Here is a 16,035-nt window from a genome sequence, read left to right on the forward strand (position 1 = left end):
TGAGTCTGAAAAATAAAAAGTATATAAAAATTAGTGGAAAGCTGTGGCACATTCTGAAGATTGGATTTGGGTCTGAGGGATAAACTCATCCTGAACGTAGCTATTTGGACAATTATCATAAAGAAGTAAAAGTTGGACTCTAAAATGAGCACCTGTCTAATAAAGGGTTATCTACAATCAAGACAAGATTGGAATTTTTCTAAAAATTGATCGGTTGATGTTGCTAGTTCAAAGTTGCTATAGAGGAATATGGAATACAAGTAGCTTTTAAATTTGGTCCATATTATATACTTCTATGTAGCATCAGGGCATCACAATAACACATGGTAAGAACGTCTAACTGCCCATGAACAAGCCAAGGCATGAAATTTCTTAGATGGACATTTTATATACAATAAGAAAAATCTAATAGTATTTAAGATATGCATATGAAATTAAAAATCGGAATTTCGAATCAATCTAAATTAGTAGAATTTCATATTCCATCTACGAGGCTAAAAATCATCCAATTAGGCAATATGGCGTGTGCTAAGCGGATGAAAAGAGGGAATAAAACAAAGAGAATTATAATCCAAGCCATTATTAGTGGAAGAGTGTTCAATAAAGTGATAATATGGTTTTGTACATGTGAAAATGATTCAGAATCTTGATTAAAATTAACAGGGTAATGTTATATGTAGCCCTTAGGGTTATATATAAGTATTAAATACATTTCTTTAAATGGAAACAGTTTGAGAATTCAAGACACATTTTCACATCAATTGAGGCAATAAATGCTTGATTTAATATTTTATTTCCATTTTAAGCACCTTATACATAGCCCTAAGGGCTATGTACTCCCTCTGTCTTTTTTTATTTGCTACAAGCACTTTTTCACAAAGACCAAGGAGGGAGTGGGGACCATTGACATAAATGGAATTAACAAAAAAGCAAATAGGTTAAATTGTGGGACCTATGTATTATATATGGAAACATTTACAAAATCAAGAAAGGAGTGATGGCAAATTTGTAAATAAAGTGTGGGACCTATGTACTATATATGGAAATATTTGCAAATGTAGCAAATAAATTGAAACACCCCTAAATGGCAAAATGTAGCAAATAAAAAAAGACGGAGGGAGTATATCATTTTCCAAATTAACACTTACAATTAACAACCACACACTTGTCAAAAAAAAAAAAAAAAAAAAAAACAACCACACAAAAGATATGACATGAAATCAGATTTTATGTATTCTTATCTTTGTGACATCACTTTCATCTTTTGTTTGATTACATGATCATTACTCCTATGGCTTCTGTACCATTCAACTGAAGAACCTCATTCTTTCACTGAGGTTTACATGATTTACTTATTTACCCCCAGCCACTAGGTTAGTTGAATTAGAAGAAATTTTGTTTTGGCCTAAAATCTTTGAGAGCATACTTTCGCTTTAGTTTTCGTTTTCGAGCATAAACACATGTATTTACTATTTTATATTCAGGTGTACCATGCGTTTTCTACGCAGGGGCGGATCCAGGATTTAGAATTTGGTGGGGCACCAAATTACAAAAGAAAAATCATAATATCATATTTTAAAACAATGCAACACTTTAACTTTCACAAACTTAATAAATAATATTAAGTATTCAATACTATCTTCATTTTTAATATAATAAATATATTGACTTTCACATTCACCAATAGATGCAACTTTTATTTCAATTTGTTACTAAAGTTTATAAGAAGCTGATATAAATTTATTTAATGTAGATAGAAATCAAAACAAAATTTTAATATTAAATTTTTTTTTTAAGTATTTGCAAATAAATCTTGCCTTATAATTAATATATTTGAATAATGTCGAAAGTAAAATTGTTGCATTTATTTGTAAATGAAAGAAAAAGTAATCGTTATATCACAAACAAAAAATAATGGTTAAAATTAGAGCTAGAATTCAGGGAGATGGATACTATTTAAAATATACAATGAAGATCCAGAATGGAGAACAAAAAAAATGCTATAATAGAGAAGAGAAAGAGTAAGAAGTTAAAAAAAAAAAAAGCAAAAAAGAAAGAAAAGAAAAAAGAAAAAAGGAAAAAAAAAAAAAAAAAAGAAAGCAAAAAGTGCAGGTAGGGGAAGTCGAACCTGCGTGGGGCGGCAACAACAAATATTACATGTTACTAAGAGAACCACTGGACCAAGTTGCATTATATGTCATTTTTTACGCGCATTTTAATTTTAACCTATTGTAAAATCTGCTTGACCGTTAAAAGTAAAAAGAATCTGATTTTTTTTTGGTGGGGCACGTGCCACCCAGGACCCTTAATAGGTCTGCCCCTGTTTCTACGCCTTGGTATATATCATGTGTTTTGTACATCCAAGTGTCTAAGAAAAGTTGTATTCGAGTCTAGATTCTCATATAAGGGAAGATCTTCTATGGTACTTTTATGGTTGCAATACTGTTTTTGGTTGCTTTAGGGTACGTTCTATTCACCTGGATAACCCTGAACTGAACTTATCTGAATGAACTTAGGGCATGTTCTCCCCAGCTTATTTTCAGTTCAGTTCAGTTCAATTCAGTTCAGTTCAGATCAGTTCATTTCAGATCAGTTCAGTTCAGTTCAGCTCTTGACAATACTTTTACTCTCACATATCACTATTCATTTCAGTTCAGTTCAATTCAGTTCAGTTCAGTTCAGATCAGTTTAGTACAATTCAGTTCAGTTCAGTTCAATTCAGTTCAGTCCAGCTGTTTTATACCGAATAGAACATGCCCTTATTGGACATGAACTGATACAATATGTAAAGAAGGTGTCTAAGATCTTGGCTATCTCATATCGGAAGTTGAGGAGAACGAAACCTTCTTTATTAAGAGGTAGATACTACCTCAACCTAGTAGAGGCCTTTTGGGTAGGATTTCGATCCTGCACCAAAGTAAATCCTTGCGGGCTAGGACCCAATAGTGGTGTCCTACCGTCGATAGGTGGTATTATTTTATTTGGCAGAGAAAGAGTGTGGGCCAATAGTTAAAAGATAGAATGATTAAAATAATAGTGGATCATATCCCAAAATAGAAGTGTAAAGAGTATTTTGGAATAGATAAAAAAGAAAACTGTGAAGAGCATTCTTGAACGGAGTGAGTAGTAATTATTAGTTATCTCTTATGATTAACATTTTTTAAAAAAAGTACTATTTATATGATTGCCTATTCACAAATTTCACCATTAATATATCTAATAATGTTGCATTGATTTCATAAAGCACTAGCTAGTAGAAAATCAATTAATAACATTTTTATTTTTCATTATTATTAGTAACGAAAACATGTTATCTCTAGTTATTTAAAGACGAATTGCAAAATATTATGATTACAATGATTATTATTGTTAACCTTATTTGACCATGATTATAATAATTTTTTTAATAATAACACAATCAACTAATAATAATATGAGTACTAAAATAATAGATAATAATGCAAATATAATACTATATATCATAGTGGTACTTTAATTAAAAAATTAAATAATAACATATCAGTTAATAGTAATATGAATAATAAAATAATAAACAATATTACAAATATAATAATCATAATGGTACTTTAATTAAAATTTATTGATCATTGGCTATATGGACCTCATTGAAACTTATTGCACCTGATTAGACCTGATAAACTTATTGTACCTGATTGGAGTTTATTGGACCTGATTGGAACTTATTGCCCAGATTGGACCTAATGATTGAAACTTATCTGAACTAAACAGATTGGACCTGATTGGAAATTATTGTCCAGATTGGACCTGATTGAAACTTATCTGAACTGAACTGATTGGACCTGAAGTGGACCTATTGAACCTGATTGGAACTTATTGTACCTGATTGAAATTTATTGACCTGCTTATTGGCCTGATTGGAACTTATTAGACCTTATTAAACCTGATTGAAACTTATTTGACGTTATTTAACAAAAAAGTTGATGAGTAATAATATAAATATTACCCCTAGCATAAATGATATCCCTCATTTATTATCAGTTTATCACATAATAATCATTAAAATTTATCCTTAAAAAAATAGTAATTATTAGTTATCTCTTATGATTAACATTTTAACAAAAAAATACTATTTATATGCTTGCTTATACACAAGTTTCACAACTAATATATCTAATAGTGTTGCTTTGATTTCATGAAGCACTAGTAGGAAATCAATTAAGAACATTTATATCTTTCATTATTATTAATAACGAAAACATATTATATCTAGTTATTTAAAGACAAAATATTATAATTATGATGATTATTATTGTGAACTTTATATGATCATGATTATAATATTTTTTAATAATAACATAATCAGCCAATAGTAATATGAGTAATAAAATAATATGTAATAATACAAATATAGTACTATATAATCATAACACTACTTTAATTAATTTTTTTTAATAATAATATATCTGTTAATCGTAATATGAATAATAAAATAATATACAATATTACAGATATAATACTAAATAATAATCACAGTGATACTTTAATTAAAATTTTAATTTAAACTTTTTTATCATTGACTATTTGGACCTTATCGAAACTTAGTGGACCTGATTAGACTTGATTGGAACTTATTGTCCTGATTGGACCTGATTGAAACCTATATGAACTGAATTGAAATGATTGGACCTGAAATTTTATTAAGGTGAAAAGAACGCAATCTTAGTCTGTGCTTTTCATGAGCAAGAATAAATAAAACAAATGAAGTAACAAAATCACAATAAATTTTAATGTATTAATCATTGAAAAGAAAAAATTGTTACTCCATTTATAAAGGTGGTGTACTTTGCAATTGTCTCCTCACAATATTGTGATTATTGGTGACTAGTACAAATCCAGATGAAAGTAGCGACAAATGAATGATGGAGAAAGTAGTATAATATGGTTGAAGGCGAAAATTCATAGTCCTCACACAGAAAAGTATAGGGGAGAATCAAAACCAAATTAAATCCATATATTGCAAAAGGCTACGAATGCCCATAACGTGCTATAATATACCCCTATCTATAAGGTATAATCCTTTGTTAATCATGCACATACATACATGTACGAAGAGTGAGTGAGGTTGAGTTGGTGTAATAGTGACATCGTTTCACACCTCATATTCTTGAGGTTTAGGGATTAAATTTTATGAGACTTATTTGAGAATTCCCCTTACCTCCCTCAAATGAACCTTCATCTTACTTAATCTAAATACAAAATTTAAAAATGACTTGTAATTTTTTTTGATGTGACAAGTAAATACTCCCTCTGTTTTTTTTATCTTTCTCACTTTCCTATGCACATCTTCCAATACACATATTTGAACTAAAATATCTTTCATTATGTATTAGTAAAAATTATAACGACTGAATATTAATAATGTACTAATTGAGACGAATCAAACAAGACCCCACATGACTATATTTTTTCTTATAAATTGAAAAAAAATTAAGAAGATTCTCTCTAAACTATGAATAGTGTCAAGATTCTAAGTGAGAATGATAAAAAAAAAAACAGAGGGAGTAAGTAATATAGTAATTTGAGTTTGTCTTGTAAGAGACCGCCTACTTTTAAATTAAAATTAGGCAATGGTAAGCCCAATATCAAAGCCCAATAGTGACTAGGTTAATTTATTTCGGTGACTAGTTTAATCCATTTAGTTACTAGGTCTACTTTTATATTAAAATTAGACCGTCTCTTTTAATAATTTTTGTAGTAATTTAATAATATAATGATAATCATCTACTATTTGATGAAATTAGCTTTCTCACACACCCTTATTAATTTAAAAGTTAGTACAGAGAGATCATATACATTCTCGTAACAATTCAACTATTATGAAAGATCTTTGCGTAATATTGGCAAAGATTTTTTTGACGGGGCCAAACCTAAATGATGAGTACTATATTTACATGATTTTGCCAACTAAATTATTTGACATCCACTCAATAAAATTATTTTGGTCAGAGTAATATGACATAGTTTCAAAGTTCAAACTCATGGAGTGGCATTTACTTGTAGAAGTATATTAGACATGGTGTATATAAGAACAGTGGATGTAGAGTAATAACTAGGAATGATAACGGGTCGGACTTGGACCGGATATGTATAATGCGACTCCGACCCTATAAGAAATCGGATGTTAAATATGAGTCCAGCCCCGACATTCGAGTCAGACCCGACTTAAAATCTGAACATCCGACTCCGACCCGACTTGAAATTCGGACATCCGACTTAAAATTCGAACATCTGAACACGATCCGACTTATTTTTCTGCCAATTTTTTATAATAAAATAGTCTTTTATAATACAATAATTTAATCATAATTTATTCTAATCATAAATAAGAAAAAAAGATTGATTGACTCAAAGTCGGATTCGGATGTCGGATTATTTTATGAGACCCTCATCCGACTCCGAGTCGGATATTTTAAACGGAGTCGGAGCCCGATTACTTTTTTGTCAGAATCGACTCGGATTTTTCCTTCGGATCGGAGTGGACTAGGGTCTGAAAGTCTAGATATGTATTGACCCCTTGTGTGAACAAGTTGACTAAAAATTCTTGTGTAAGTTACATTGAGTCTTGAGTGTGAGCTCTACTTGTTCGATTATTCTCTTCAAGCCTTATCTTGTGCTGGCCACACTCCATTCTAACCACACGACAAAATATCTCTATTAAGCATAATTCCAACGTCAAGTCTAACTATGAAGGCTCTTCCTATCTCTCCCACTAGCTCATAGTCTTCCAAACAAAGTATTCTTATAATTATTTTTAGTAACTTCATACCAACTAAATTTATCTATATAAGTTTACATAATCATCAAAGAACAAATACTCACAAAAAAGAAAGAAAAAAAAAGAAAGTGAAGTATTATTTAAATTTTAGGACAGACAGGAAGGACAATGCCCATGTTTGGTTAGTGTTTCTCGTTCAAGAACAATTAATCATAACTTTATGAAAGTGAGAAGGTAGGTGTTCTTCTTAAAGGATCTTATTACATTTTTAAGGTAAGAACACCCCTTAGCTTCAACTTTACTATAAGCTTAAAGTTTGATAAATACTACTGTGTAGTGTAACGTAATCTGATCTAATCTGAACTTATTTTTTTTCCAGTAAAGCGCGTAGTTTTGAGAGGACCATAGTAGAAATGGCGGAGGAGAAAAAAGAGCAAGAGATGAAGAGGGAAGATGAGGTTGAAAATGAATCAGATGAGGTTGTAACAATAGCAAGAGTGCCACCATGGACAAAACAGATAACAGTAAGAGGAGTTGTAACAAGTGCAATCATTGGGGTGATTTACAGCATCATTGCAATGAAGCTGAACCTTACTACTGGGCTTAGCCCTAATCTAAATGTCTCCGCTGCTCTTCTTGCCTTTGTTTTCATTAGAGCATGGAATCAAATCCTCAAGAAAGCTGGGTTTTCTCCTGCTCCATTCACTAAGCAAGAAAACACCATGATTCAGACTTGTGCAGTTGCTTGCTATAGCATAGCCATTGGAGGTCTAAAGTCCCTCTATCTATCTATCTATTTCTGCACTTGTTTTTCACAGTCATATCTTTGATCATTAATATCTCTAATTACGCATTAGCACATGTAATGAAAAGCTGGTATTTTGAAAATTTACATTGAAACGAATCTACTAACATCCTACATGAGTATGGTCAAAATTACGGCTCTAAGATCAAGATATTACAAATGGGAACATCAAAATGGAATAGTGGAAATATTATAAGCCGAAATCAGATTTATAATCATTTTCTTTGCTAACAGGTGGATTTGGGTCTTACCTATTGGGATTAAACAAGAAGACATATGAGTTAGCTGGAGTTAACACAGAAGGGAATTCTCCTACAAGTTACAAAGATCTAAAAGTTGGCTGGATGACTGCTTATCTTTTCATCGTTTGTTTTGTTGGTCTCTTTGTGTTGACCCCCTTACGCAAGGTAAAACTTGCATTTTGCTGATAGGAAAGAAACTGCTATCTTGTATATATAGTATACTCCTATGTACTAATAGAAGTTTTAACTTTGGTATGTGTAGATTTTGATAGTTGACTACCAGTTGGTTTTTCCAAGTGGTATGGCAACTGCAGTGCTCATAAATGGATTTCATACAAGGGGAGATAAAATGGCAAAGTATGCACATAACTCATAGCTCAAGCGGGCAATTCGATGGTTTCCAATTCGAGGCTTTTTTAAGTTAACCAAACAAGCACTTAGACTAAAGCTCATTTTTATTTGATGGATTGTGATTGATCAGGAAACAAGTACGCGGATTTCTGAAATACTTTTCCATGAGCTTCTTATGGGGTTTTTTCCAATGGTTTTTTAATGGTAAAGGGAACTGTGGATTCATGCAGTTCCCTACCTTTGGACTGCAAGCTTGGAAGCAAACGTAATCTTCTTTCCTACATCACTCTTTCAACTTAATCAGCATATAATTATTTCAGCTGAATGTTGATCAGACTTTCATTTTCTATTGCAGGTTTTACTTTGATTTTAGCATGACTTATGTTGGAACAGGGATGATTTGCTCTCATCTAGTGAGCCTGTCTTTGCTCTTTGGAGCTGTGCTTTCATGGGGACTAATGTGGCCTCTCATTAGCAAGTTGAAAGGAGATTGGTTCCCTGAAAACATATCAGAAGAAAGCATGCAGGGTTTGAATGGCTATAAGGTGACTAAATTCACACCTGACAACTGATCACTAATCATTCCCTAACAAACCTACAAACTTTGTCATATTAGTGTGCTTTGCTTCGTTTACAAGAACGCGTGTTTGACAGGTGTTTATTTCCATTGCTCTCATTTTTGGAGATGGTTTCTACAACTTCTTCAAAGTACTGATTATTATCCTCATAAATGTTCGTGGTAGAATGAAACAAAAACCAATCCAGAATACAGGTAACTTGTGCACATCTAAATAGTTCAACTAACCTAGAGTATCAAGCTTATCTTAGTCTAGTGCTAAGATTTTCCCTGGGCCAGACCTGTTTGATTACTGTCTCAAAAAACGAAAATAAAAAGTTCAATTAAAGAGTCTTTGTGAAATGTATGAAGTTGAACTAAGGTCTATATGCTTTTGCATTGCAGAGACAAATGGCCAAGACAAAGCTCCTAAGATCACAAAGCAGAATGAGGTGTTCGTCAGGGAAAGCATACCAATGTGGGTAGCAGGAAGTGGTTACATCTTCTTCGCTATCATAACCGTCATTGCCCTCCCAATAATGTTTCCCGAAATCAAATGGTACTTTGTTGTTGTAGCCTACATTCTTGCTCCGGCTTTAGCCTTCTGCAATGCCTATGGAGCCGGCCTAACAGACATGAACATGGCATACAACTACGGCAAGGTAGCTCTCTTTATATTAGCAGGCCTAACAGGGAAGAAATATGGTGTGGTAGCGGGACTTGTAGGTGCAGGATTGATCAAATCAATGGCCTTAGTTTCTTGTACTTTGATGCAAGACCTTAAAACAGGTCATATGACCTTAACATCCCCGCGAGCAATGCTTGTAAGTCAAGGCATTGGGACAGTCATTGGATGTATAGTGACCCCTCTTAGCTTCTTTCTGTTTTACAAGGCATTTGATGTAGGAAACCCAAATGGAGAATACAAAGCTCCTTATGCTTTAATATATAGGAACATGGCAATCTTAGGAGTTGAAGGCTTCTCTGCTTTACCGCGGCATTGTTTGGAGCTTTGCTGTGGTTTCTTTGTGTTTGCCATTGTTGCTGACTTGATAAGAGATCTTGCTCCTTCAAAGATTGGAAGATTGATGCCGCTTCCTATGGTGATGGCGGTTCCGTTTCTAGTAGGTGGATACTTTGCCATTGACATGTGTGTTGGAAGTTTAGTGGTGTTTGTATGGAACAAGATTGATTCTAAGCAATCTGAGTTGATGGTTCCTGCTGTGGCTTCTGGTTTGATTTGTGGGGAAGGACTCTGGTCTCTTCCAGCTTCTTTTCTTGCTTTAGCTAATGTTAATCCTCCTATTTGTATGACTTTTTTGCCTTCCAAGACATAGGATATTCTGCCATACTCCTTTCTTAACTTTTCCTTTCCAGGAGTTGCCACATTATGTATCTATGGAGGTACACACTTTTTTTTTCTTCCTCCATCTCAACTTCACAATTACTTACAATAATGTATACTACTAATTTTCCATTGAGATTGCCTTATTGCTTGGGGAACTTCTATAACTTCTAAATACTATTGTAGACTTGTAGTAGTTTGGTTAGAAGTAGAAATATCATTTCCTGAAAAGTTACAAAGTTTCATTTCTTGAGAAGGACCAAAGTTAACTTCTAGTAGGAAGACAATTTCACTTGTAATTACTTTTGTAAGAAGGGACATAGGAAGTTATTGTAAACCAAACAACTATGTGAGAGCTGCAAAGATTTTATGGTGTCACCCATTTATAATGTCACTTGAAAATCTTGCTAAAATTAAGAGTATGTTTTTTTCAACTTAAGTTTTAAAAAATAGAGTCTGAAGCATAAGTGCAGATAAGGTAAATTAAAGAAGAAATAAATTCAAATGAATTAAGATAAACTTATAAAGTTCAAACAGGACCATGCCGACTTCAACTAAATCAGTATTGTATAATCGTAAATCAATTTTAATGTTAAAAAATCATGTTCACCAACAAAAATCGTTATTAAGTAAAAAAAAAATCAATTGCAATCAGTTATCTACGTATGAGAAAACACTAGAGAATCAACATATTGTTCCAATCGATAAAAAATAATTTGATCAAAATAAATTAGAGATCGCCACTGGTGCAGGGTGGGTGGGCTGGTCCGTGAGTCCTAATGGGTCGGGCTGAGATTTCACGGCCCAGGACCGGACCGTAAAATTCACGGTTTGGGTGGGCTAGTCCACGGGCTGAAAAATCTTTGCCCACACCGGTCTGCTGCCGGTTTTCACGATTCGTGGGCCTAGCGAGCTGGTGGCTTAGCCGGTCGGCATGCATGGGATTTTTTTTTTTTCAAAGTTATATAATCATTTATTATTGTTACATAAAACCTTTATATTATTTAAAATATATACAATTATTAATATTAATGAATAATTTCATTATTTTTGAATTTGATTGAATTATAATATATGCAATTTGATTAAAATATATATAATTTGATTAAAATATACACAATTTGGTTGAATAATTACTTGGAATGGGCTGGTTCGGTTCATGGGTTGGGTTGGACCGCTTTCGTGGACCGAACCGGGCAGTACCCATCAATTTCAGAGTTTGAGGTGTGCTGGATAGGGCTTTTCGCTGACTCATCTCACACGATCCAAGAGGCGGGCTGGGCTGGATTGGCCCGCACGGTTGGGCATCTCTAAAATAAATCAGTTTCGTTCAATATAAATTGGTTTGAATGAGTAAAATAAGCGCTTCAGTAAAATACTGATAAAATGAATAGCGCCTAAGGCTCCATTTGTTTTAGAGGAAAACGTTTTCCCAGAAAATAATTTTCTCCATTTTCTATTGTTTGGTTGGATAAGGGACTTCAAAACGAAAACTAAGGTGAAAAAACGTTTTTCATCCCTATGTAAATATTTTTTTCCAAGATTTAAAGGGAAACCATTTTCCTCCACTCTCATTCCGGACATCTCCATTTTCCCTTCTTAGCTTAAATACTTAAGGAGTAGTTTTTCATCGAACCAAACGAAGCAAAACTAATACTTCATTTGCATTTTCTACGGACAATGTTTTTCTATGTAAATCATTTTCCAAAAAAATGTTTTACGATTAAACCTAATGGATCTTAAGTTAAATTTACGTGAAAAGAACGCAACCAAAACTTTTGGCGTATGGGCTCAACCTTAATCCATCTATATTCGTAGTCGCTTACAGAATCCCAAGTTGCTAAATGATTATCCTTCTGTAGCTAAGTTACAACTCACAGCTTAAGTCAACCGCACAACAATACTCCTAACAACACGTGATTTGATTCTATCTTTTTATAGTTTACTTATTCTCAAATCTCAAGTTCAATACATTTGAAAAGTCATCAAGAGTCTAACTAATTACTAGATATACTTAAAAAAAGACGAGATATGACAATCATTTCACTATAAATTTTCATAACAAAATAAAAGCATGAGAATTGTCGGGCAAATTTGATCAGGATCACCCAGAAAACCAAGAAAGTACAGTTTAAGTTTCCACTGCAGAAACTATTCCCCCATTATAATAAGCTTTATATATCCGAAAATTCATGGGGGAAGAGATTGCAGAGAGAGATATACAGAGGGAAACAATGGAAGTAGAACAACAGGTCGAGTCCGAATTCGAGTCGAAAAAGAAAGTCCCGCCATGGAATAAACAGATTACGTTACGAGGTTTGATTGCAAGTACAATCATAGGGGTTATTAACTGCATCATTATAATGAGGATAAGCCTAACAACTGGTTTGAGTCCCAACTTAAATGTTTCGGTTGCTCTTCTCGCCTTCGTCTTCATTCAATCATGGACCAAGATTCTTGAGAAAACCTCATTTTCCTCAGTTCCATTCACAAGACAGGAGAATACCATGATTCAAACTTGTGCTGTTGCTTGCTACAGCATAGCTATTTCAGGTATTAAATTGCAATGTTCGTCTTGCTACATCTTTATGATCATAAAACACTATCTAACAGGCTTTTCTTCAGAAATTTTGATTCTAAAACGCCCAAGTATATGTCAGAACTGTCTCTGATTTTCGCTGCTCGGCTTACCTGTGTTTTTCCTGTTTGATTGCTTTGCAGGTGGGTTCGGGTCATACATATTGGCATTAAACAAGAAGACGTATGAGCTTGCCGGAGTAAACACACCAGGGAATTCTCCAGGAAGTTACAAGGAGTTAGAACTTGGATGGATGATTGGTTATAACTTGCTTGTTTGTTTTGTTGGACTTTTTGTGTTGATCCCACTTCGAAAGGTAAGTTAGCAACACAAATTTTCTTCCTTTCACACTGTTAGTTGAATAAAATAGTCCCTTTCTGAAGTTCAATCTTGATGTATTGTAATTTGTAGATATTGATAGTTGACTACAAGTTACCATTCCCAAGTGGCTTGGCAACTGCTGTCCTCATAAATGGATTTCATTCAAGGAGAGATAAACTGTCAAGGTAGCTCTACCATCTCTGTTATCTAGGAAGTAAAGACTAATAAGCTCTACATAAGTATACCAATTTTTCCCCTTCAATTTAACCATTCATATTACAATATTTCCCTAAGTGATCATTGTAACCAATTAAGTAAATTCACCTTTTCATTATTTTATTAGGTGTTTTGATAACACATGTTTATATGTTAAACAAAAAAGGAATAGTTCTCCTATATCATTGTCGCCAAGGCCCTAACCAAGATTAAGAAGTATCTTCTGAACATTGATCGAAACTCATGCCTCCTTATGAACATTGTTTATGAATATGATAAAAACCTTGAATTACTGTTCTACCAGATCTTATGAACATCGATTAGTGTGCAATTCGCTGAGCGAAAAAGATAGAGGCTGTTCGACAAATTCATCAAACGTCTGCACATTGTTTACAGGGAGCAGGTGCGAGGTTTCATAAAGTACTTCTCATTAAGCTTTCTCTGGGGTTTTTTCCAGTGGTTTTTCACTGGATCAGGAAACTGCGGATTCAGCCAGTTCCCAACATTTGGACTTCAAGCTTGGAAACAATCGTAATTGACTAATTTCTTCCCCCCTCCTCAAACTCTAATCATTTCCTCTACAAAAACACTATAAAACCACATTCTTGCTTGATTAGTCTGATTTACTACTTTCTGCACATATTACTGCAGATTTTACTTCGATTTCAGTCTGACATATATCGGCACAGGAATGATTTGTTCTCATCTTGTTAATCTGTCTTGCCTATTGGGAGCTGTGATCTCATGGGGAATTATGTGGCCAATCATTAGTAAACTTCAAGGAGATTGGTTCCCTGCAGATTTACCAGGTTACAGCATGCAAGGCTTGAATGGCTACAAGGTTACTTTCTCTACCACACAGCTCTATCACCTCCGCCACTATACATACTCTTACGCCATTTGAACAATTGGATCCATAATTTAAATATGTTGTCTCAATTATGAAATGATTAACCAGTCATTTTGACACTTTATTGATACTACCCAATAAAACTCATGTCTATTAAAGACCTAATCCAATAAATTACACTAATTAACTTGACTTAACACTTGATGCCACTAGGTTACCTGTTCATTAACCAGGTCTACACCTCAAATCTCTGTTTTTCTGAATATCTTGAGTACGAAAACATCTCGATTGTTCCACATCTTGATTCTAACAGGATTATCGCTTGCAGGTGTTTATCTCCATTGCTCTCATTGTTGGTGACGGGCTATACATCTTCCTTAAAGTAATTTATATCATCTTGAAAAATGTTCTCGGTAGAAAGGACAAGATCCTTAATACAGGTAAACTTCTTCATAAAGAAATTCAATCTTGAAAATGGTATTTCCTTAATACTATTTTCTTTGAGTAAACTTTGCTCTAGAAATCTCTAGGAAATTCCTACTCTAATGCACAGTGGATTTGTTTCTATTGCAGATGATAATGATCAAACCATAACTCCTATGCTTCATAAACAAAATGAGCTTTTTACAAGAGAAAAAATTCCAATGTGGATCACAGGCGCTGGCTACATCCCACTCTCCATCATCTCCACTATTGTGATACCTTTCATGTTTCCCCAGGTTAAATGGTACTATGTCATCATAGCATACATTCTATCTCCAATACTATCATTTGCAAATGCATATGGAGCTGGTTTGACTGATCAAAACATGGCATACAATTATGGGAAAGTGGCCATATTCATTCTCGCAGCTCTTGCTGGGAAAGACAATGGTGTAGTAGCCGGGCTTGTCGGGTGTGGCGTGATCAAGTCAGTTGCCTATGTTTCATGCTCTCTAATGCAAGATTTCAAGACGGGCCATATGACCCTATCATCCCCTCGGTCAATGCTCCTTAGCCAGGCAGTTGGGACAGCAATTGGATGTGTTGCAGCCTCTCTCTGCTTCTCCCTGTTCTACCACGCATTTGACGTGGGAAACCCTACTGGAGAATATAAAGCACCTTATGCCCTAATCTACAGGAACATGGCAATTTTAGGGGTTGAAGGATTCTCGGCACTTCCTCGCCATTGTTTGGAGCTCTGCTATGGGTTTTTTGCACTGGCTGTGGGACTTAACGTGCTAAGAGACGTGCTACCATCTAAGATCGGAAAGTGGACCCCACTTCCGATGGTTATGGCTGTACCATTTCTGGTAGGTGGATACTTCGCCATTGATATGTGTGTTGGAAGCTTGATAGTCTTTCTGTTGCATAAACTTAATCCCAAGAAGGCTGAGTTGATGACTCCAGTTATTGCTTCAGGTTTTATTTGCGGGGAAGGGCTTTGGAGCCTCCCTGCTTCTCTTCTGGCTTTAGCTAAAGTTAATCCTCCAATTTGCATGAAATTTTTGGCCTCCTAAGGGTTAGCATATGAAGAAGAAAATAATGTTCAGCTCTCGGAGTCTGCATTCTCTTTATATTTGTGAATTGTGGGTTTGTGACAATGGAGGGAATCAACTTTATTTTTACACATTACACATTTACACCCAAGGATGTCGCTTATCTAGTGGGGTATGCAAATTGACCCGCAACAGAAAGCTCCTCAAAGAGGACCTCAATTTTTCTATATAGTCTAAGGTAAAACCGTAAAAGCAAAGCCCATTGTTTTTCTTTCATCCCACAAGTTCTACTTAGTGTTCATAAAATTTTAAATTGAGAAAATTGGCATGAATTATATTGTGGAATGTATTTATCTTTTCGATTGTGTCATTTCTCAATTTTGTGAGCTCAAATGGTTTGATAGTAGCACAAAGCCACCCATTCTTGAGACGACCCTATTACCATGTAACATTTACTTTCAGAAAGCAACTAAGAAAGATAATAATCAAGTTTCATTTGGGGAGGAGACCGAAAAATTAGAAACGCGTGCCAAAAG

General features: G+C 34.2%; 2 protein-coding genes across 3 annotated transcripts; both read left to right on the forward strand.

Moving 5' to 3' along the window:
- The first annotated feature begins 6,677 nt into the window (after positions 1–6,677).
- On the forward strand, positions 6,678–10,192 carry LOC104892614 (metal-nicotianamine transporter YSL1). 2 transcript variants are annotated; one of them, XM_048644975.2, is made up of 8 exons: positions 6,678–6,991; positions 7,137–7,525; positions 7,797–7,969; positions 8,067–8,161; positions 8,286–8,420; positions 8,511–8,700; positions 8,810–8,927; positions 9,117–10,192. In XM_048644975.2, the coding sequence occupies exons 1-8, from the start codon at positions 6,978–6,980 to the stop codon at positions 10,046–10,048; spliced, it is 2,046 nt and encodes a 681-aa protein (XP_048500932.1). In that variant the 5' UTR covers positions 6,678–6,977; the 3' UTR covers positions 10,049–10,192. The 2 variants fall into 2 exon arrangements, with proteins under 2 accessions (XP_048500932.1, XP_010676897.1); XM_010678595.3 differs by having other exon boundaries at positions 6,680–7,030.
- Positions 10,193–10,335: 143 nt separating this feature from the next.
- On the forward strand, positions 10,336–15,869 carry LOC104892615 (metal-nicotianamine transporter YSL1). Its single transcript, XM_010678596.4, has 7 exons — positions 10,336–12,609; positions 12,778–12,950; positions 13,046–13,140; positions 13,568–13,702; positions 13,823–14,012; positions 14,350–14,461; positions 14,595–15,869. Exons 1-7 carry the CDS (start codon positions 12,249–12,251, stop codon positions 15,518–15,520), a joined length of 1,992 nt encoding a protein of 663 aa, XP_010676898.1. The 5' UTR covers positions 10,336–12,248; the 3' UTR covers positions 15,521–15,869.
- Positions 15,870–16,035: the final 166 nt, after the last annotated feature.

This window comes from Beta vulgaris, chromosome 5 (assembly GCF_026745355.1).
Source record: "Beta vulgaris subsp. vulgaris cultivar EL10 chromosome 5, EL10.2, whole genome shotgun sequence".
Lineage (NCBI taxonomy): Eukaryota > Viridiplantae > Streptophyta > Magnoliopsida > Caryophyllales > Amaranthaceae > Beta > Beta vulgaris.